The sequence below is a fragment of the Malania oleifera genome, chromosome 2 (genome assembly GCF_029873635.1).
Source record: "Malania oleifera isolate guangnan ecotype guangnan chromosome 2, ASM2987363v1, whole genome shotgun sequence".
NCBI classification, from domain to species: domain Eukaryota; kingdom Viridiplantae; phylum Streptophyta; class Magnoliopsida; order Santalales; family Ximeniaceae; genus Malania; species Malania oleifera.
Genome location: NC_080418.1, coordinates 3,732,976 through 3,754,801, shown reverse-complemented (window position 1 = coordinate 3,754,801; position 21,826 = coordinate 3,732,976). Strand labels below are relative to the sequence as shown.

The window sequence follows — 21,826 nt, the reverse complement described above, 5'->3', positions numbered from 1 at the left end:
AGATTGTATGTAGTATGATGTAGACTCAAAGAAGGTAACATCTCCACAAACAAAGAAGCGATGTAAAGTAGGACAATAACAACTTATCCCTTTTGGGTATATGAGTAGCCTAGAAAGACACATTTTATAGCATGAGGATCCAACTTATCCACTCGTGGAGTTAGCTAATGAACAAAGGATGCACCGAAATATAAAAGGAGGTAGAGAGAATAGAGGTGAATTAGGATAGAGAATGAAGTAGGTAATTTTACCACTAAGAATAGAGGACATCATGTTGATAAGATAAAAAGCAGTATGTACATCATCACTCTGAAACACTTTAGGTACATGCATTTGATAAAGTAAGGTGTGAGTGATTTCAAGGATATGGCTATTTTTCTTCTCTATAACCCCATTTTGTTGAGAGTTTAGGCACAGGATGATTGAATAACAATGTCAAACTAAGTCATATAAGTAGTGAAATATTCTTTAGCATTATCACTCCGAAGTATTCGAACTGACAAATCAAATTCAGTATTTATTTTATAACAAAAAAGCACAAAACATATGAAATAACTCAAAAAGATCTTTTATTAAATAGAGCCAAGTCATCCTTGAATAATCATCCACAAAGGTTACAAAGTACAAGAAACCCAACTTGGAATCTACTCTAGTAGGACCCAAACATTTAAATGGACTAACATGAAAAGGCTTGCACCCCGCTTATTGACTCAGGAAGCAAAAAGGACATAATGATGCTTTCCCAATTGACAATTGACAATCAAGACTAGACAGAGGACTTAAATCAAGAACTAAATGTTTCTAGTTTTCTAGTGAAGGATGAGTGAGGTGACAATGAATTTGGAGAGGTGTGGCAACAGCAGTGCAAGTGGTAGAAGGAGATAGAGGCTCAAAATGACAAAGTCCACTAGCTTCACGCCCTTTTTATAATCGTCTTCCTTGTCTTCAAATCTTGAACGACCACATAATCAAGGAAGAATGTTACTGAATAATTCATGAGTTTGTAAATCTTGCTAACTAGCATAAGATTAAGAAACTTGGGAATATACAAAACCGAAGAAAGAGAAATAAAAGAAGTGGGATTTACAATCCAAATTCTCTTAATGGCAGTGGTGGATCAATCAACAAGAGTAGCACAAGGTACGTAGGATATTGGAGGGTAGTGAAGAAATCAGGTATACTTGTAATATGATTAGTGGTAGCCAAGCCTATAACCTAATGACTAGGATAAGAAGTATTGGATGATAGGTATGCTATGGGGTTATTTATTTGGGCAAGAGATGTAATGGGAAGAGAAGCTTGCTGTGACGCTTGATATTGTTGGAAATTAGAATACTCTTCCTCTGACATAGATATAGTACGTTGCCCTCCACTTGGCTCAAAGGTGTGGAGTTGGTGGTGGTTGCATTGGCAACACATGAAGGTTTACCGTGGAGATCCCAACATTGCTTAATAGTATAATTACCTTATCCATAATGAGCACTTGTGAGGAGTGCCTCTACCTCCTTTATCTCTACCACCACAATTGCTTGAACCACCTTGAGCCAGATGCAAGAGCAAGAGAATGCGTATTGAAGGAGGTATAAAGGACGCAAGAATAAACATCACAAATGACAAAAACTCTGCACTACTAAGTATTTGTGACCGGATTGCCTCAAACTCAGGTTTCAAACCCATTAGAACTTGAAGAATTGTCATTTGCTCCTTCTACTTTTGCATCTCACGAACATTTATGGTTATAGGTTGTACGATGTTAAGCTCCTCATGAATATGTTTCATCTCTCCAAAATACTCTGGAATGCTCCTATCTCCCTATTGTAATTGAAAGTACTCTTGGGATAAATCATACATACGTGTAATGTACTAGAGTATAGAAGCTTTACATAATCCTAAATCTCCTTGCATGTGTCTAGATGCATGCACATCTGTGCAATCTAGGCTTCATCAAGTTCCACAAGAGGGAAACAATTGAGACATCTTCCTGAATCCACACTTCTTATCTCTTCTCATCAGAGGGACCAGATTGGAGCAAATGGTTAGATTCTCCTAATCCTACAAAAGAAACCCTAACTGCCTTTGACCATTAAACATAGTTCTTTCCATCCAACTTTTCAGTTTTTGTCTGTGATAGTGAGGAAGGAAACATGCTTTTAGGATTCATAGACTCTCTACCAACACTCACAAACTAGATCACTGGCACACAAGAGGAACAATCAAAACTAACTGGAACAGCCACAAACTAGGTGTATCACTGAAACAACCATGGATGAGGTGAACCACTAACAAATTGATATAATAGTGCCATAGCCTCACAAATCAACTTATGACCATTGCCACTACTCTAAGAGACACAAATAGCCTTTACTAACATCGAACAACAACTAACGGATTACTATGAGTGCATGGTTGAAAAAGGTTGGATCTTTGAGCAAAACACATGCCCAATAGCTTGATAGTGTGGTCTGGGGAAGGAATCAAAACATGCTTGAGGAAAAATAAAAAAAGGGTGGCCTGAAACACTTTTGTGCATTGGCGTGTGGGGTTGCAACTTCTAGTAGTCAACTGGTGAGTGGTGGTGCGTGGGGAGTTTTTAGGCGATGGTATTTTGTAGGGTTGTAGTTCATAGGACTTTGTTTCTGACTATATGGCTGGTTTTGTGAAATATTGAAGGGTTGTAGTGGTTTTGAGAAGGGCAATGGGAGGGTGTTTTTTTTATGGCAATTGAGTTTGGTTTGGTGATAGGGTTTGGTTTGTATCTTACTCTAATACTAGTTGTTAGGACCAAGAAGTCTTTATAGGCGGGCTTGATATACACAGGTGAGCACCAACTTGACCCAAAAGCTTAAACTATTAGGTCTTGGGTCCAACCATGCATATAACAACCATCCTTCACTATATTTTTCCAATGTGAGACAAACTCACAAATGGAATTCTCAACAAGAATGATTAACAGATTGGAGTCCAATTAAATCATTGAATTTAGGGCTGGCAATACCACATGTGCTTTTTGTAGATGATGTTCTTTTTGCCAAAGCTTCAATTGCTCAAGCAAGGGTGGTTCAAAATACCTTGTGAGTTCTATTTTTGTACATGGACGACAATCAATGCTCAAAAATCAAAAACTTTTATCACTCCCATCATTTTGAGGTGGAGGAGAGCGAACATGACACTAGCTCTTCATTTTCCCTTCACAGCAATCTGGGGAACTATTTGGGGTTGTTGGTAGAGCAAATAGAGAGTTGTTTCATAATGTTGTTCAGAGGATTCAGTCTAGGTGCTTGGCTTGCAGGGCCAGGTTTTTCAGAACTTGGATGGAAGAGCCACTCTCATACAAATAACACTGTCTATGATACTTTTTTATACCATGAAAACAGGCTGCTTGCCTAGATTTGTCTGTGATAGGATTAATAGAATGGTGTGAAGCTTCCTATGGTCATGTGCTTCTCAAAATAGAGGCATTCATATTTTTAAGCTAGGAAAAAATCGCACTCCTCAAAAGATTTGAAGGCCTTGGTAATTTAGTATTAGGGATGCAAGAGAGAATAGTATAGGGATGATTGGAAAACTTAGCTGCCATTTTATAAATAATTTGAGAAAGCTCTGGGCTGCACTTCTCAATTGAAAAGTATGTTGAAGAAGGGGATTTTTCTATACATTCTTCACCAAATTATGTTTATAGAGACGAATTGTGAAAGGTTTTAAGGTGCTTGAAGATGAATACCAGTGGCATGTGGAGAATGGAAATAGCATTGGCCTGTGTTGTGGTAGATGGGCATCGAATCAACCTTTCAACTTTTATCATTCAAAAGATGAACCAAGCTGTTACAAATCATAGAGTTAATGATTTTTTTGATGTGGAACAAGGCTGGGATTTCAAGGGGATTTCAACTTCCTGCCAGATCACATGAAACTTAAATTTTAGCTATCCACCAGGCTTATTTCTAGAGATCCATTATAAGTTAATTTGGGCCTTCGATTTGGTGAGTTTATGCACCTAAATTTGGGGTGAGTTTCTATCAAGTGGTATTCATGAGAACGATATGTGAGAGGACTGGAGATGGGTTTGGAAAATTGATGCTCCAGAAAAAATACAATTTTGTTCTTTGGTTAATGGAATAGACTTCTGTCGCTTCTCACATATAAAATGAGGCTTTGGCATAATATGACTGAATTCAATATCTATGGCAGATGTTAGGGTGGGAGAGAAGATGGCACTTGTGTCCTTCTAGATTGCTCTAAGGCCAGGCTACATTTTATATGCCATAATATGAGGCAAAGGTTTTGCTCTAAACCATCGAGGATTGGGATTTGATGTGAGGGATCTTAAAAGTGGGGATGATTTGTAGAGACAGTTTTTAATTAACGGGTGGAAAATTTGGGTGCAAGGAATAATACCGTTATTGGGTCAGGTGAACTTGGTAGAGAGGCAATGTTTCTGCAGTCAACAAGTGACTGGTTGGCACAATCAATTGGACAATGAGCACATTTGGGGCTAGTCGAACCACAGATATCATGTTTCCTAATGCTGATGCACGGCCTTGGCAATAGAGAACAGCAAGAAAATGATAGAAAATTAAGAGAAAACCGTAAGAAGGTAAAAATAAATGGGAAAAATATTTAGGAAAAGAAATTCAAAGCAAGTCTCCCTTTAGTGCTTGATTCTCAATACTTAGGTCTGTCTCTCATGGTTATGCATTAAGTCCTTTATGCAGGGCCATAGCCTTTCTTCTAATAATTAGAACAACACATAATTGTATAATCTTAAAATCGTAGAGATCCTAGATAATCTACTAAATTATTACCTTATACAATTCTACTATAATGCTGCAAAGATAGGAAAAATCCTGAAAAATAATAAACTACGAGATTGCTCAAAAGACCGAAAAATGCCAAACATGATGGGTTTGGGTTGGGTTGCAGGTCTCAAATCTCATGATGCGTTATTCCCTCTCGGCTCGTAAAAGAAATTTGACGTCAAATTTGAAATATTATATGGATGAAGAGTAGTGATCAAAGCAAACTTGCAGAACAATATAATCCATAGGTTTATAAACATGAATGCAACTGCACAAAGGCATTGAAGATAAACTCATCAGGAATGATAAACTCCTCATACACAATCTCACTTGCATCTTCAACCATGAACTCAACAAACTAATATTCCATGGATGGCTTAATCTATGAATGTACTCCTCAAGTTGCCTTGTGGAGACTTTGGGCTTAGATGTCAACTTTGGCACGTCCCTTATGCCTCATATTTTGTGCTAATACAACTGGACATATCTCCAAAGACCCCTCCTTTTGTCCACTAGTTGACTAGTTCCGTTCAACCTTGTTGTGAGCGAGTTGATTGCTCAATGACTGCCTGAATAGTTTGTGCAGCAGTAACTACTGTGGGGACAGTGGTACCATGTGCATTCTCAATTTCCTTCTTCTCTGTCAACATATCGAAGTGGGCTATAACATTTGCTAGTTTAGTGTTCATGTCCACAACTTCCTTGTTGACCTTTGAAAATCTATATTAATCTATTCCAAAAGGACACAGGTATTCCTTCAGACCTTCAATTTAAGCCCATCTTGTTGAACAGGCTCAAATTGGTCTATGGTCACTATGGTTTTATCTTCCCTTTTTCCCCCTAAAAACTGTTCGAACTGGGTAACTGTGCCAAGCCTGGATTGCTCTTATTTGGGGACAGCCTGAATTGGGTTGTATAACAAATTTGACTTGGTTAAAACAAAATGAATTGGTTTATGAATAAAGAAGGCTGGGCCCTAGGTTTTAATAGGTGGATGCACGAGTTGGGCTTGGGCTTATATTGTATTGGGTTGTGCATTTGGGTTTATGAACTGGACTAATGGTTGTCTGGTGGCTAGGCTGGTAGAGGCGAATAGTGGTTTGATAATGGTAGCAAGCGAGGATTGAGATGACTCTGATACATAAATAGATGCAGGACTGATTGGCAATATAGAATTAGCAGGAAAATAATAGAAAATTAAGAGAAAACCAAAAGAAGGTAAATAAAGAAAAAGGGAAAATCAAGCAAGATTCGAATCTAGGCTTAATTCTCAAAGTATATGCTTATCATGGTTACACATCAAGCCTTTATATAGGCTTTCTTCGAATATTAAATAAGGATAAATCTCTGGGAAATAATAACTAATTCCTAAAATTGTTTTAATTTTATGCCAAACATGATGAGTTTTGGTTGCAAGCCATGAAGCTCACATTGCATCACATGCCCTCCTTTTTGGCTTGGTAGAGATCAACATTGATGGAGGCTTCATGGGTAGTTGGGAGCATCATCCTCAGGAACCATTGATGATGATATGGCTGATTCTGGTAGAATCTTGATTTTGAGGGACTAAAGACTCTTGGTTTTTTTTTTTTGTTCATTTATTATTTTTCTTGGTTTATTTGATTTCTTAATCACCCAAAAAAAGTTTAGGCCCTTAATGTTTAGTGATCACCAGTTTTTCAGCATCAGGCCAATCACACTAATGGTTTTATGGCTGTGGTATTGTGCGTATGCAGCCCATGATGTGGGGATAAGTAAACCACAAGAAGGTTTGGGTTTCAGGTATGGGTTTGGGTTTGGGTTAACCTCAGCCCTCGTATAATAATTCCCAGTCAAACTATAGTTTTGAGAGAAGGGAAAAAGGTAGTTTACTCATACTCAAATCTCCATCCCAACTAAAGAGGAATATCATAATGAATTATTCAACTCAAAGTACGCAACTTTTACGGACATTTGCTATAATAATTTTTTTGCAGACATGCCTGTAGTTGCGGATTGATATGATAGATTTAATTTTATTCCTAAAAATATTTGTCATCCATTTGAAGGAGTTTCCCTATGTTGGTATATCTGTTTGTTTCATTTGTTTGTGTGGAGCTCACTACACACTATTCGTGGCTTGTTTCCCACCTGTCTAGGATTGGGAAATGACTTTCCAACAGTTTATGTTGGGATTCATTGGATTGGCAAATCCTTCCATATTCTTAGTTTGCACTTTTCCATCGTAGATAAACTTTGTGCGTAGTGTTCCATTGAGCATTGAAAAAAGGAGCGTTCTATTTCTTTTCAACCTGAAAGAACTTTTTTATTTTGGGAGCTGAAGTCTATGCATTTAGTGTTTTGAAATCTTTGGCAAAGGCAATATGGTTTCTTTGATGTTCATTGTAGTGTGTTGGTACCATATATATTGTTTGTTTGAATAACTATTCTGTAAGTGTAATCTGTTGGCTGGGCAAGACATTGATTCTATGGCAACTGTGCCTGTTCTAATTTTTGATTTTCTTTTTGATGCGTTTATTATTGTACGTGTTCGGTGGTTTCAGATTTCTAATTCAAAATCCCTGTAGTCTAGAAGTTGTGTGACAGAAATCTTAGCCTTCACTTTTGACTTTTGCTCGTGCAGGCATGTGAAAAGGCACTATCATGCATTCATGTGAATGATAGTGTAGATGCTGAAACAGATGGCAGTTCAGAAAACACGCAAGTTACTGAAAAAATCAAGAGATTAATGGATGTTGCTGTGGCATCATCTGCTTCACGTTCTGGTATTGCTTGTTTACTTGCACAGTCAATGACTGCCTAGTGTCGTAACTAAATTTTGGTACAGAACCAGATGTTGCTGTGGCATCATCTGCTTCACGTTCTGTTATTGCTTGTTTACATAGTTGATCACTGTTTGGTGTCATAATTAAATTGTGGTACAGAACCTTTTTGTGTCATTAATACCTTATTACGAACATAGGATGTAAACTCCTTATATCATCAGTTCTAGTTAAACATAGGTTGCAAAACTCGACAAATTCCGATCAGTCATTTTCGAGGTTTTTCGGGTTGGTTATATTTCCTTTTTGACCATACCTGATCATGATCCCAGATTAATTTCACTTGACCAATAGCCAGCTAAGCTTTCAAGTAGATCATAAGGCAAACCCCCAGTCAAAGTGATAAAGTCATGTCTAATTACTTGCAGCATTGTATTTCTATCGGCTGAGGATAATCATGCAATGGTAGGGCAGCATTGGCTAGTGTCCCTCTATTACCTGGGATGAACTTAGGATTGATGCCGAACTACTGACAAAGAAATCCCCAGTTTGGTATCCTAAGCGGCACAGCATATTTGGTCAACTCTCCCTAGCTAGTCCCTGTGGCCATCAAAGCTGATCTTTGTGTGTGCTGTCAAACTGATGTGAAATGCGCCAGATGCCGCGTGAGATTTAGAACCTGAAATGCATGGTGAAAAACTGACCCTCATTTCATTTGCAGAATGAATTTGAACTAAGAAAAGAATCGAGAAAGGAATAAAATTAAGATAACAATAAAATTGCTTTTGAAATGCAATTAATGTGTTTAGCTAGTAACATATAATTTGTAAGATTCTAGCTTCAATTTCTTTCCAACATTTGGTATTTTTCAATGACTTCTATAATAAAATAAAAAATAAACCATTTTTCATAAAACCCCTAATATATATTATTATTTAATTTTATATTACTATTTTTTATTTTGTAATAGTGATTTTTATTAGTGTTAATATTATTTTCTATTTTTATATTAAGATATTATCTGTAAAATAATTATTATAATTATTTTTCCTTTTTATTATTGTTATTATTGTTTTTATAGTAATAAAAATTATTGCCTTTGCAATTATTATTAGTTATTATTATTTTTGCAGTAATTATTGCCCTTAAAGTAATAATTATTATTTTTATATATTGTATTATTATTGTTCTTGTTGCTATTATTATTTTAGTAGTAATAGATATTATTATTTATTGTTATTGATATTGTAATTATTATTAGTTTTTTTATAATGGTAAAATAATTAAATTTTTTTGTTATTTTTATTATAGTGATTATTATTAGTGTAATTATTGTTTTTATAATAATTATTATCCTTAAAGTAATTTTTTTTTCATTTTTTACTATTATTGTTTTTTTGTTATTATTAACAAATATCATTTTTGTTGTATTTATTATTAGTAGTTATTATTTTTAAATAATTTTTGTCCTCAAAATAATAATAATAATAATAATAATAATAATAATAATAATAATAATAATAATAATAATTAGATTGGCATTTTTTATTGTTAATATTGTTCTTGATATTATTATTTTTATAATATTAAATGGTATCCTTATTGCAATTATTTTTAGGTATTTTTTATTTTTAATGTTGTTCTTGTTGTTATTATTATTTTTATAATATTAAATGGTATCCTTATTGCAATTTTATTAATTATTATTATTATTTTTTATAATAGTAATAATAATATTTAGTATTTTTTGTATTTACCATTTTAAAAACATTCTTTATTATAAATTGAATCTAATTTTATAGAGTAAAGATTGATTTCAGCCCATATTCACTGGAATAATGATTCCCCAATTTACATGAATTGTATTTCGATCAAAATACGATTCTACCCATAAATTTATAAAATAAATGTAGGAATGTAAAAATTTCCTAAAATTTAATTTAATTTCAGGTTTAATTTGTCAAATCAAACCGCGAGGGGGGGTCCGATAGCAAAATTTTTTTTTCTTAGAATATATTTAATTTAATGGATGGTGTCTTATGAATTATTTCCTCGTTCAAGAAAAAGTTAAGAAAAAGCTGGCCTAGCCTACCACCCAGCATTGTTGCCTTTATTGGCAACACCGTGTGTAGCCATGGAGGATGGATGAGGTCAATAATTTTTTTGGGATGATTATTGTGTAGAAGGATGACGTGGAGGAGCTTATGAAATGATTTGGATAAAGGCCTTTTCAGTTGATTATGAATTTATGATATTTGAACTTGTCACCATCTAGATGGAAACTTAATGTTGGAGGATTGATATATTTTTATAGATGCTTTCGACATTACACTTAAAAACATTCATGAAAAGTAGATTTTAACATAAAATGAACGTTACGTTTGATTCTTGAAATCATTATTCTTATGAGTAGAGTGATCATTATAAAAAATTTTGATAAATTTTTCAAAAAAATTATGTTATTATTGTAAAGTAAATAAAAAGCAACAACTATCTTAAATTTTACTATAAGAGTATCTATTTTTTTCTTATTTCATATTTATTGCATGTTGAATTGAATATACACACCTTTATATTGTTGGCTCATTGCTAAACTATTAAATCCCCATGCAATTTTCATTATGTTTTCATCATTTTCATCATATTGCATAGAATAGATATTCCATAAATTATGCGTAACCTTATATTATATTTGATATAGGAAATAACTATTTTTAAGAACAAGAGGAATTTGGAAATAGAGATAGTAGTTATGTCTTATCTAATTGTCATTAATTTCATTTAGTAAAGATTATAAAAGACATTCTCATGATGAAATGAATAAGTATTCCTTATCTATTCTTTAGTGATCATAAGAACCTTTTTGTGTTGTTATTTACTTTAATATGGTAATACATAATTTTATACAGGATATTAAAATGTAGCATGAGTTCTTGACAAGATAGGGTCTCGATATTGCATGAGGTGGGGAGAATTTGGTAGATGATTATCAGATGTTCTTTCACAGTTCAAATTATCCTGTTAATTTTTATCACAGGCATGCCGTGCGTGTCATAGCTAGCTAGTGCAACAGTGAGATAAGCATCGTTGAGGAACATGCTACTTTGTCCCCTAATATGCATTTAATCCTTCTTGTTCTTTATGTTTCTCTTTGAAAATGGTGACCACAGGAAGAGGCGGCGGTTCTTAACGGTTCCTTTTCAAACCACGATTTAAATATTATAATTGGGGATGAAGCTCACTGCATCTTAATTCACACTACTTTTATATATAATTTTTGAATGATCTTTGCTATTTTAAACCACAAAACAGTGATCTTTGGTATAGAGGATTTGCTTCAGGGCAAGATTTTTGGGTCTCATGGACTTAATCACTTGACCGTTGCCTGTTTGTTTTGGTGATCTCCAGTTCAGGCACAGGCAGCAGACTACTTGAGAAAGAGAGAAATTGGCGGCAGCAGCAGCCTAAGGAGCTCTTCTCTTGGCCAACACGCAGTGTGCTCGGCAAGCACTCTGTTCAGAAACGGAATTAAGAAGCGAAATGCGCAAAAACTGCATCTCAGCAAATCTCACTGCAGCGGTCCCAGGTAGGATGGGTTATGCATATGGTCATATTTTGAGGCTATGAGATTTACTTTCCTCGTGCATCCTACTAAGAAAAAACAAATGTGATGAAAAACGACACCACTGAAGGTATTAGCACGCCTCGTTTGCAAATCTCTTCACGTGGATCACACTTTTGTTTGTCTTGAGCTAGGCCAATAGTCACAAGGTCAACTTTCTTACAATTTTATAATAGAGAGAGAGAGAGAGAGAGAGAGAGAGAGAGAGAACTAATGAATGGTAAAGGGTAAGAAGGATTTCTTCCTGACTAGTGTGCTTACTAAGAAAAAAAAAGGAACATGGCCAAAGAATGACAAAAAAGAGAAAAAAAAAACTAACATTGAAAAGTGAGAACCATAAAATTAGATATTAAATATTAAAGAATTAGGTAAAGTTAACTTGAAGTTAACCTGATTTCAAGCATTTTCGTTGGATCTAAGCTCTGTCATCAACCTGATAATTTCAACCAATTCCTAGGGTGTGACGGGTGGTGTGTATAGGGTCTGAAACAAATACAATTACCCCAATAAGATGATATCCGATTCCAAAGTCTTCTGTGTGCCTTATTCTGCCCTCAACAACTATTTTTGTAGTTGTTTGTCCCTGCTGAATAACAAAGCCTTTAGTCAGGTGAAAAGAAGAGTGATCTCGAGTTGTCATCACTTTTCTCTCTTAATTTGCAGTATTTCTTTCTTCTCAAGTACTTAGGTGTTAACTAACTAGTAATATAAAAACTATCATTCTTCACTTTTTTTTTTCTTTTAATTTGCTCAAATTAATTGGATTGGCTTTAGTCGGCTTGAATGAAAAATAGTAATATTTATTTTCTATTCTTACTTTTCATCTTACACCAACCACAAAAAGAAAAATATTACTTTTCTTAAACCTATTTTGGCTCGTTAGAGAGGCAAAATCGAGTTCTGTTGTAGGTAAAATAGTTGTTAATTGTATATATATTTGAAAGTAGATAGCATAGGTGATTAGTTGAAACTTTTTAAGTTAAATAGTGTTTGGGCATCATTACTAAGACGAGTGTAAATAAATGTAAAAATATTTAATTTTCAAAATTATTGGTCAATCAACAGTGTGACTTTATGATTATAATTATTCATGCTATGTGCCTGCGCTCACACACACATATATTTATATATTAAATAAATTTTATTTGTTTATTTATTGACTAAATAGGGGCAGGTTTCTTATAGTTGGTTCCCAACAAAGGTAGAAAGGCATAGCATAGGTTCCTACATGGCCATGGCATGCCCAAGCCCCCTGCTGGACCACCCACGACTTATCTCACCATTTGTCCCACCAGTTGACCATGTTTATATGTTACTTGTCAGGTCAATGCCCTATTATCTGTCAGCATTCTGCCATGTCAGCACCCTGGCCCTATGTTAATATATACTAGTTGAACAAAAGTCTACTAAATATTTTTTGTAAAAAGTAATATATATTTCTTTTTTTATAATAGTAAGAAGATGCTTTAGGCTGAAGACTTTACATTTATGTTTTGTTGTAATGCAATAATAAAAGTATCAAAGTACAATAATATGTTACTTTATTTATTACTAAAAATAAAACTTTATTATGCTATAATAGTATAATATTAAATTATATTTTGTATTATTATTAATGTTGTTATAATATATTTTAAAATATATGAGAACATATTTTATTGTATAATATATTTTTGTCACACAGTATTATGACATTCGTAGTAATAAATTGTTACAGTTTTGGAGAAACAAATGGAATTTAATAACTCATTTTTATAGCTAAACTCAACTCTTGATCATGATGTGAATATATAAATTATTTAGTGCATCTTCAAAGAAAATGAATTATATTTTAATATTTTTGATAATATGGCTATAAAATTTAGCTCTTAAATTTGATTGCAGCGCATATTTTTTTCTTAGAACACTTATGCAAAATTTAAAATCTTGGACATAATTCCTTGGAATCCATAAATTTTTTTTTGTGCTCTCTATATTTGACACTGGTCCTATGATTTCCCTTCGAGGTCAATAAAATTCTAAAATTTTAAGTGTAATTTTCAAAGTTTAATGAAAATTTAAAGTAATGTCATGCATCTACTTGTTCTAAAAATCTAAAATTTCATTCAAAAATTTAAAGATGCACTTATAGGCACGTGGCTAAACAAAATGTTAATAGACCTATACTGCTTCCATGTTCTTAAAAAGAAACACCATATCCACTACGGGTTTCATAAAAAAAAAGGAAAAAAAAAAAAAAATCAACATATCAACTTTTTTAGGTAGACATGATGCTTGTTTACTGGCCTGATTTACGACCATGTGGTGGATTATATTTACCCAAGAATTTCTCTAGTGTAGCTTGTGCTTGCCCTAATTTTCTTACCATGCTCCCTCTTTGAGCATTTGAGCATTTTTGCCCTTTTGTCACTTCATCCACCCTACCTACTACTAGAGAGATATTGCCAACTCTAACCTTCTAAACCCTTAATTTTTATTTTTGAGGTTTGAAAAAAGCATGCACAATATCTTAATACCCGAATCTTCCATATCACTAAGTGCATTCAATGTTGGCCTCGGACCACGCATGTTTTATTTTTTCCCCAATAGATGCTGAAAGATGTCTGTTTTTTTCCCCACTCCTCCTCTCCTCACTCCACTTAAAAAAAGGTGCAGTAAAAAACACATACAATATAAAGGAGGATTCCGAGGCTTCACCCCACCCCCCCCCCCCCCCCCCGGGGTCCCCTACCCGCCCTCTTCCTCCTACACTGTAGGGCTTTGAAACTTAGAACTCAAATTGAATGCACCTACTCGCCTCGCTCCCCATCCTTTTCTTTTCCTCTCTCTCTCTCTCTCTCTCTCTCTCTCTCTCATATAGTTTATATATATATATATATATATTTAAATTTTTATGACAGGATGTTGTCTCAGTCCTTCCAAAAGATTGACAAACTTACACTTTAATCTTCGCCTTCACCATTCAGTAAGATGAGACGAGGGCAGACCGAAATCAATTATAAGGTTGCTCATTAATGATCCATTGATCACGGGTTCAAATCTAAAGAAACAACTTCTTTATCTAGAAAGTAGAGATAATGTCTAAGAACAAGGGAGGGATTTTGAATTTGAATTTGTATTAGATTTGAATCAAAATTCATCCAAATATTCAAATCTAAGTTCTAGAATTCATACTCTCAAATGGTGTTTTTGAATCCTTGACCAATAATTGAAACTGTATAATTTTCATATGGTAAGGTAAGATACAAGTTCTTGTTCAACAATAAGCATTATTTGGTTATGCTTTTATCTGAGACAGTTCGCCCAGATAGAATAATTTTTATTTTTTTCATTAATTACGCAGGAAAAAATATGTGTGCATAATACTTTATTGGTTTATTAAAATGAAGACAAGGGCATATATATATATATATATACACACAATAAAAGAGAGCTGTTTTCCTCGGAACAGAAGATTGGGAGGTTGGAATCATGTGGAGGTCATTAAATGCAGTAGGCCTTCGGGTTCCACAACTTCTATACTTTTAAGTTTCCATCTCTCTCGGAATGGGTTTCTTCTTAATAATTTGCAGGTGCATCTTAGCTTCATGTCGGATCTCATGAACTGGCTCGCGGTACATAAATTTAAACTGTTAATTATTTTATGCATGCATTGGTATATATAGATGAGGTGGGGATTCAGAGTTTTGACTGATTGATGAAAAATGATTATATTACACAAACAGTTTGGGTCACGTAGCTTGCGTGGAAGAGATTAAAAATTCTGTTTAAATCTGAAGAAAGGATTGTTGGATGAAAGAGCTACGATGCTTTCATTCCAGTTATAATGACAGTTGTGAACAACCTTGATTAAGACTTAAAGTGATTTTCTGTTTTGTCTAAGATATATGTTAAAAACGTGTAAAATTGTTTAGTTATTTTTTTTTATTTCTAGTTTTGTGAAAATTGATTAATTGTTAATAAAAGGTTTGACCACTTAGGACAAAGTTTTCTATACTTAATTTAGTGCTAGCTAGCTAGCCATGCTATATCAACTTTATTTTGTATAATTTTGAACTCTTATACATAACTTTTCTATTTTCATTTTATTCTAATTCACGAATCAAACAAACACACATATAAATGAAATGTACCCAAAGAGCTTTCATTAGATTATTCTATTTCTAATTATGAAAATAGGTAGATTTTTAAGTGAAAAAGGAATTTTCAAAACTAATTATTGGAAAGTAGTTGCTTTCAATTAAGATGCAATTCGTATTCGGATGGTAGTTCACTCAAAGTTATTAACTACATGTTAAGGATATCATGTTGGGATAACTTGGATAGAAATCATAGATAAAATCACACACAGAAAGATGCCAAGATATACGTGGTTCGGTCAATTCTAGCTTATGTCCATGGGAGATATAATTATTGTATGTATTTTTTGAAAATATAGAGGAGGAGGAGATAAAATTCTCACTCAAAACTCTCTCGACCCTCACAACTTTCTCTGCCTACAGCTCACTTCCCTCAACTTGTTTTTCATTGATATATTTTCATTCACAACACACACCTATATATATATATATATATATATACACATGGAGGCTGCCACAATCATGCACAATCACTCGAATGATCACTCGAAATTTGTCGGAAATCATGCCCAAAAATCTCTCCTCATTTAGTGGAGAGAAAACCGTAGGTGATGAAAAACACCTAAACATCTGCTCTCATAATTTCTGCTTTAATTAGGGTATGAACCCATCATATCAATCTTGTGCTTTCTGCAAATTAGGCTATTTGATTTTCAAACTTTGTATTCTGGTGGTGTATATATATCTTGCATGTTATGCTGGTGTAAAGTCTATATAAGCTTAATGATATACCCAGTTTTGGTATCCTTGATATCTTTAACACGACATATTTGGTATATAAAAATTGAATGGAACTAAATAAAATCAAATCAAATTTATCCCTTTTGGTAGACTCTGTCTCGCATGTGAGACTATTTATATAGAATTAGAACATTACGATAATTTTTTGTTTGCATTTTAATGGAAATTTTGCAGCAAGCTATGTAAAATTGTTATATTCTTCCTCTCTCTTCTTTATAGTTTTTTCAATACATTTTAATGATTGTTTGTAAGGAGAAAAATGGTGGAATGAATCCATACGCGTGCATGGTGATTGGCACGAGCCCTTGAGGCCACAATTTTTGAAAATTCCGTTTCATGTTAACTATCTCATGTGTGAAATTTGAGCACTTGGAATATTTTCCAAGTCTTCCTCGAAGGGTAAAGATGAATTCAATTCACAGCAAAGGTGATAGACTTTTGGTCCCAAAAAAATACAACATTTGAATCCACTCCCTTCCCCAAATTTATCACGTGTATTGCTCACATGGGCTGGCCCCAACAAGGGAATATGTTTGTTGTTTGTATTCCCCAATATGTATATGTATATATATATATATATATATATATATATATATATATATATATATATATATATATATATATATTTCAATTCTTGTGAGTGGAATCAATAATCACAAAATCGCTTTTAAGTCATGTTTAAAAGCATGGGTTTAGAGGTATAGGCTTAAGTTTGTGTGGTTTTGCAAGAAATTTAAGATAAGTTTATATTATATTTTATCTAAATTCACTACGCATTCAAACTTAAACCTCTAAATCTTTCCTCCCAAATGCAAAATTAAGATCCAAAGTTTGTTAATTGAGATTTCGATAGTAATTCCAGAATTTTACTTTTAGATTTCAGTTGCTAATTGAGAAGTATGTTTTTTCCCTTCAATCAAATAATTGAAATGCTATTTTTACTGTGCAAAACCAAACCAAATATGATGTAAGTTGTAGAAAGTTGTTCAATAATGTCATATACCAATTCTAAGTCATCGCATTTCTTTTCTTTAATTTGGATTAGTCACATGATGGGTTCGTTCGGATTAAAAATTTTGTTCAGGAAAAGAAGAAAAAGAATAAAAAAAGAAGAAGAAAGAAACTCATTTTTCACTTTATTTTCTTTGGTATATTTTAAATTAAAAATTTATTTTAATATGATTAAAAATTGAGATAAATTAAATGTTAAGATGTGAAAATAAAAATTTTCTTTATTAATTTGATATATATATATATATATATGTTTTTTTTTCACTCTTTTGATAATTAAATATAAAATAAATAAGGGCAAAAGATACTAGCCTCTCTTGAGATTTGGCAAAAAGGTAATGATCTCCTTGAGGTTTCAAAAATTTTAGAAATCTCCTGTGAGGTTTTAAGAAGTTTAAGGATCTCTCCTGATGTTTGTCAAAAAAACACAAATATTTTCTTATATTTAACAAAAATACAAGTTTTTTGAGGAGAGATTTCTGTCTTTTTGGCAAATCTAAGAAGAGGTTTTTGACATTTTTGAAATCTCCTCGGAGTTTTGTGATATTTTTAAAACCTCAAGGGAGGTTTCTATCTTTTTGGCAAATCTCAGGAAGGTGAGTATTTTTTGCTCAAAAAATAAATTTTTAAAATTTTTTCCCCAATTCTTAATATTTTTCTTTAAGTTCCATATGAACCCCTCTTGGGTTTCTATGCAGCCATCCATAAAAGAATGGAAAAGCAATTGTAAAGTTTGAATTAGTCTACATGGGAGGGACAAAGAACACAAACGACAAATAACCAATTAGAGGGGGATTAGTAGTTTCCAGTTGAGCTCTTTTGGTATTAGCGTTCAGTCCTTATCACATATATCTCATGTCGAAGAAAAAAATGCAGCGGCGACTATAACCTAACGTGTTGGTGGGCCTCCTCATCACATTTAGTCAATAACGTAATTATTCTTCCAAAATTTGTAGCCTTTATGATGTCTTGATGAGACAGTTAAAATGTAGATTATTGTGGACATTCAAATTTAGGTTATGCCAAGAAATTGTTAAGTTATATTAAATCTAAAATCATACAATTTTTGAGGATATGATTGATTATATAGAATGAGATGTCGTTATATGACTTAACATAGTAATTTATTTTTATCTAGGCTTAGGAGATTTAAGCTACACAATGAGGAGAAGTTATATATTAATGTTTAGTTTGATTTCCTCTGTGATTTTTTAGAAGGATTTTTAAGATAGGAGCTAAGAATGTTTGATCCTCGTATAAACAGTATGTTAGAAAGAAAAAGTTGACTTTCAGTACTGATAAAAAGTTGTAAGATATCTAAAAATGTTTACAATAATGAAAATATATATGTATTTTTAGAAAAGAATTAATGCTTTGATAGTTTTGTAATATTTGAGAACCGTAATGGAATAGAATAATTTATCGAAGAAAAAGCTTGTAACTTTTAAAAGTTGTAAATTTGTAACTTTTAAAAGTTTAGGAGTTATTTGGTATGGTTATTGTTTTTTGTTTTTCGTTATTTGTTTCTATTTTTTCATAATAAATAAACAAATTATAAAAATGCATTTGTATATGCGGTTAGTTTTCTGTTTCTGTTGCTGGTTTTTAGTTGTTTGCCAAAAAATTGAAAATCATATTATTTATTTATTTATTTATGATTTTCAGTTGTTTTGGCAACTTTGTTAGAAATTTTAATATCTAGAAATAGTATTTTGGGATTAGATTACTCATTTTATACACTTTTAAATTAAACTCAAAATTAAATGATCATATGAATTTAAATATAATTAAAATAAAAATATGCATAAATTTTAAAAAATAATGATAAAGTCAATTGCAAAATACTTTTACTATGTTTCAATTTTCATGTCCAATAAAATTTTTATTATAAAGTAAAATTTGAAATCGAATAATTAAGTAAATTAATTATAATAAATTTTGTTTTTATTATAAAAAGTGAGGATGATATTGTCTTGGTTAAAGACGAAAACATAAAAGATAGATGATGAAATTACTTTAGTAAGTTATTTAATGAAAACTAAATCAAAGGCTTAACTTAGAATTGACAAATAAGGAAATTAAATGCTAAAAATATGAGATTATTCGCAAAATTTGAGTTAATGAAGTTAAGTTTGCACTAAAAAAGATGAAAAATGAAAAAGGTATAAGATCAGAAAACATCCCAATTGAAGTTTGGAAATGTTTAGGTAATAACGGAATTATATAGTTAACTAATTTATTTAACACAATTATAAAAATTAAGAAAATCTTAGATGAATTGAGGAAAAATATTTTAATACCTATATACAAAAATGAAGGAGATATTCAAAATTGTAATAACTATAGTGGAATTAAATTTATGAGTCATACGATGAAACTATGAAAAAGGGTAGCTGAACAAAGATTAAGGTTAGAAACAAAGGTTTTAGAAAATGAATTTGGATTTATGTTTGGGAGATTTACCACAAAAGTTATATATGTCTTTTAAGAAGATTAATGGAAAAGTTTAAGGAAAAGAAGAGGGACTTGCATATGGTATTTATTTGTTATAGCTAGAGACAGGTTGGAGCCAGAAGCTGGAGACGCGTGAAGAGTTGGAAACGCGGTTTGCATTTATCTCCATTTATCTTGATTTTATCTTGATAGATGAAACTTCTCATTTGTAATTTAATATATTTAATTGTAAATTGATTCCACAGCTCTATTTATAGGTCTTGGAATCAATTTACAATTAAATATATTAAATTACAAATGGAAGGTTTCATCTATCAAGATAAAATCAAGATAAATGGAGATAAATGCAAACCGCATTTTCAACTCTTTACGCGTCTCCAGCTTCTGGCTCTAGCCTATCTCCAGCTACAACAATCTCCCACTTGGAGACGGAGACGCCTCCTCAACCAATATCATGAATAAATGATGTGCTCAAAATATGTCTTCAGGCATGAAGACCAACTGAAGTTGAATACAATTTCAGTTTCTCTGTAGTCACCACAGTTAATAGATCTGCCGGATTTCTGCTACCTTGGATTTTTTCAAGTATCAACACACCGTCCTCTATCATAGATTTGACGAAGTGGTAATGCAATCCAATATGTTTAGTTCTGGAATGAAATGCTGAGTTCTTTGCCAGATGTATCGCACTCTGTTTGTCACTGTATAAAACATTCCTTTCCTGCTTTAATCCAAGTTTCGTTAACAAACCCTGAAGCCAAATCATCTCTTTATTGGCTTCTGTCACTGCTGCATACTCAACTTCTATAGTGGATAAAACAACAATCTTCTGTATCTGTGACATCTAACTAACAGCTATTGTGCCAACAATGAATATGTACCCGGTGGTGCTCCTGCGATGATCAATTTCACCTGCAAAATCAGCATCTACAAATCCTCTAATTTTCAGATCACTTTTGCCGAAACATAGGCACTTATCAATAGTGCCACGTAGATATCTCAAAATCCATTTCACTGCTTCCCAGTGTGTCTTCCCTAGATTTGACATATACCTGCTGACAGCTCCCACAACTTGGCCAATATTCGGTCTGGTACCAACCATAGCATACATTAGACTTTCGATGGCCGAGGCATATGGAACCCTAGCCATGAAGTCTTTCTCTTCATTTGTCTGGGGAGACTGATCCTTTGAGATACAGAAATGACCCGCCAACGGTGTATTTACAGCCTTGGCGCTGCTCATGTTGAACCTCTGTAAAACACGACTGATGTACTTTGACTGAGATAACTGCAACGTGCCTTGTTGCTTATCTCTAGAGATCCACTTCCCAAATATCTGCTTTACAAGACCCAAGTCTTTCTGTTAGACCAAGTGGTTAAGGGTCTTTCATTCCAATTATGTTTTGATGACAACTACCCATTAGCAGTTCTTTAAGGCTACTAACCTTTTTTTCTAGTCATGATCAGCTGCACAGAATGACACCAAAGTAAATAAGTTTCAAATAAGCCAGAAGCAACTTGTGACATGACCAAAAGTTCAGCCACTCAAAGCATTCATGGACTCTACATCATATGCAAGTGTTATAAATACTGAGTGTGAAAGTAAGAGAGATTATTTTGTAAATTTTTTGAATATGGAGTAACTCAAATAAAGAGCAAGAAATTGGCATATCACACACACACAACAAAAACAAGTAAAGCTACTTAAGGTGTCTAAAAACCCTTAAACAGACAAGGACTTTTCTTAGAACTTAAAAAGATTTTTTCTAAAGAAGTAAGAAGGGACTCGTCGACGAACACAGGGTTTCATCGACGAGTATAACACATCCCCTCGTCGACGAACACAGGGTTCTCGTCGACGAAAAGAAACCGAGAGTTGCCTGAATTCAGAACCAGCAACTCGTTGACGAACATAGGGTTTCGTTGACGAATATATTGAAGAGCTCGTCGACGAACACAGGATTCTTGTCGATGAAAAGAAACCAAGAGTTGCCTGAATTCAGAACCAGCAACTCGTCGATGAACACAGGGTTTCGTCGAAGAATATATTGAAGAGCTCGTCGATGAACACAGGGTTCTCGTCGACGAAAATAAACCGAGACCTGTCTGAATTCAGAATCAGCAACTCATCGATGAACATAGGGCTTCGTCGACAAATACACTAAAGAGCTCGTCGACAAAGTACAGATCTCGTCGACGAATGTTGGGCTAGAGGGGTCATTAAATGCAGCAGAACGGCTAGTTTGACCCTTGTCTTGCATCAATAAATGCCCAACGACTCTCCAACACCCAGCTCGCCCA

General features: G+C 33.3%; 1 protein-coding gene across 4 annotated transcripts in view; it reads left to right on the top strand.

Moving 5' to 3' along the window:
- Window positions 1-14,651, top strand: part of LOC131148533 (protein DOUBLE-STRAND BREAK FORMATION) — a 30,309-nt gene extending 15,658 nt beyond the window's left edge. Inside the window, exons 4-6 of one of the 4 annotated variants that reach the window (XR_009135001.1) lie at window positions 7,420-7,561; window positions 10,972-11,144; window positions 14,524-14,651. Coding sequence is in view for 3 of the 4 variants with exons in the window: in XM_058098285.1 (XP_057954268.1) it covers window positions 7,420-7,561; window positions 10,967-11,148 (324 nt within the window). In the remaining variant the exon portion in view is untranslated. Of the gene's footprint in view, window positions 1-7,419; window positions 7,562-7,986; window positions 8,112-10,966; window positions 11,343-14,523 lie in introns of those variants that run through there. The other 3 variants (XM_058098285.1, XM_058098286.1, XM_058098287.1) reach the window with 3 other exon arrangements.
- Window positions 14,652-21,826: the final 7,175 nt, after the last annotated feature.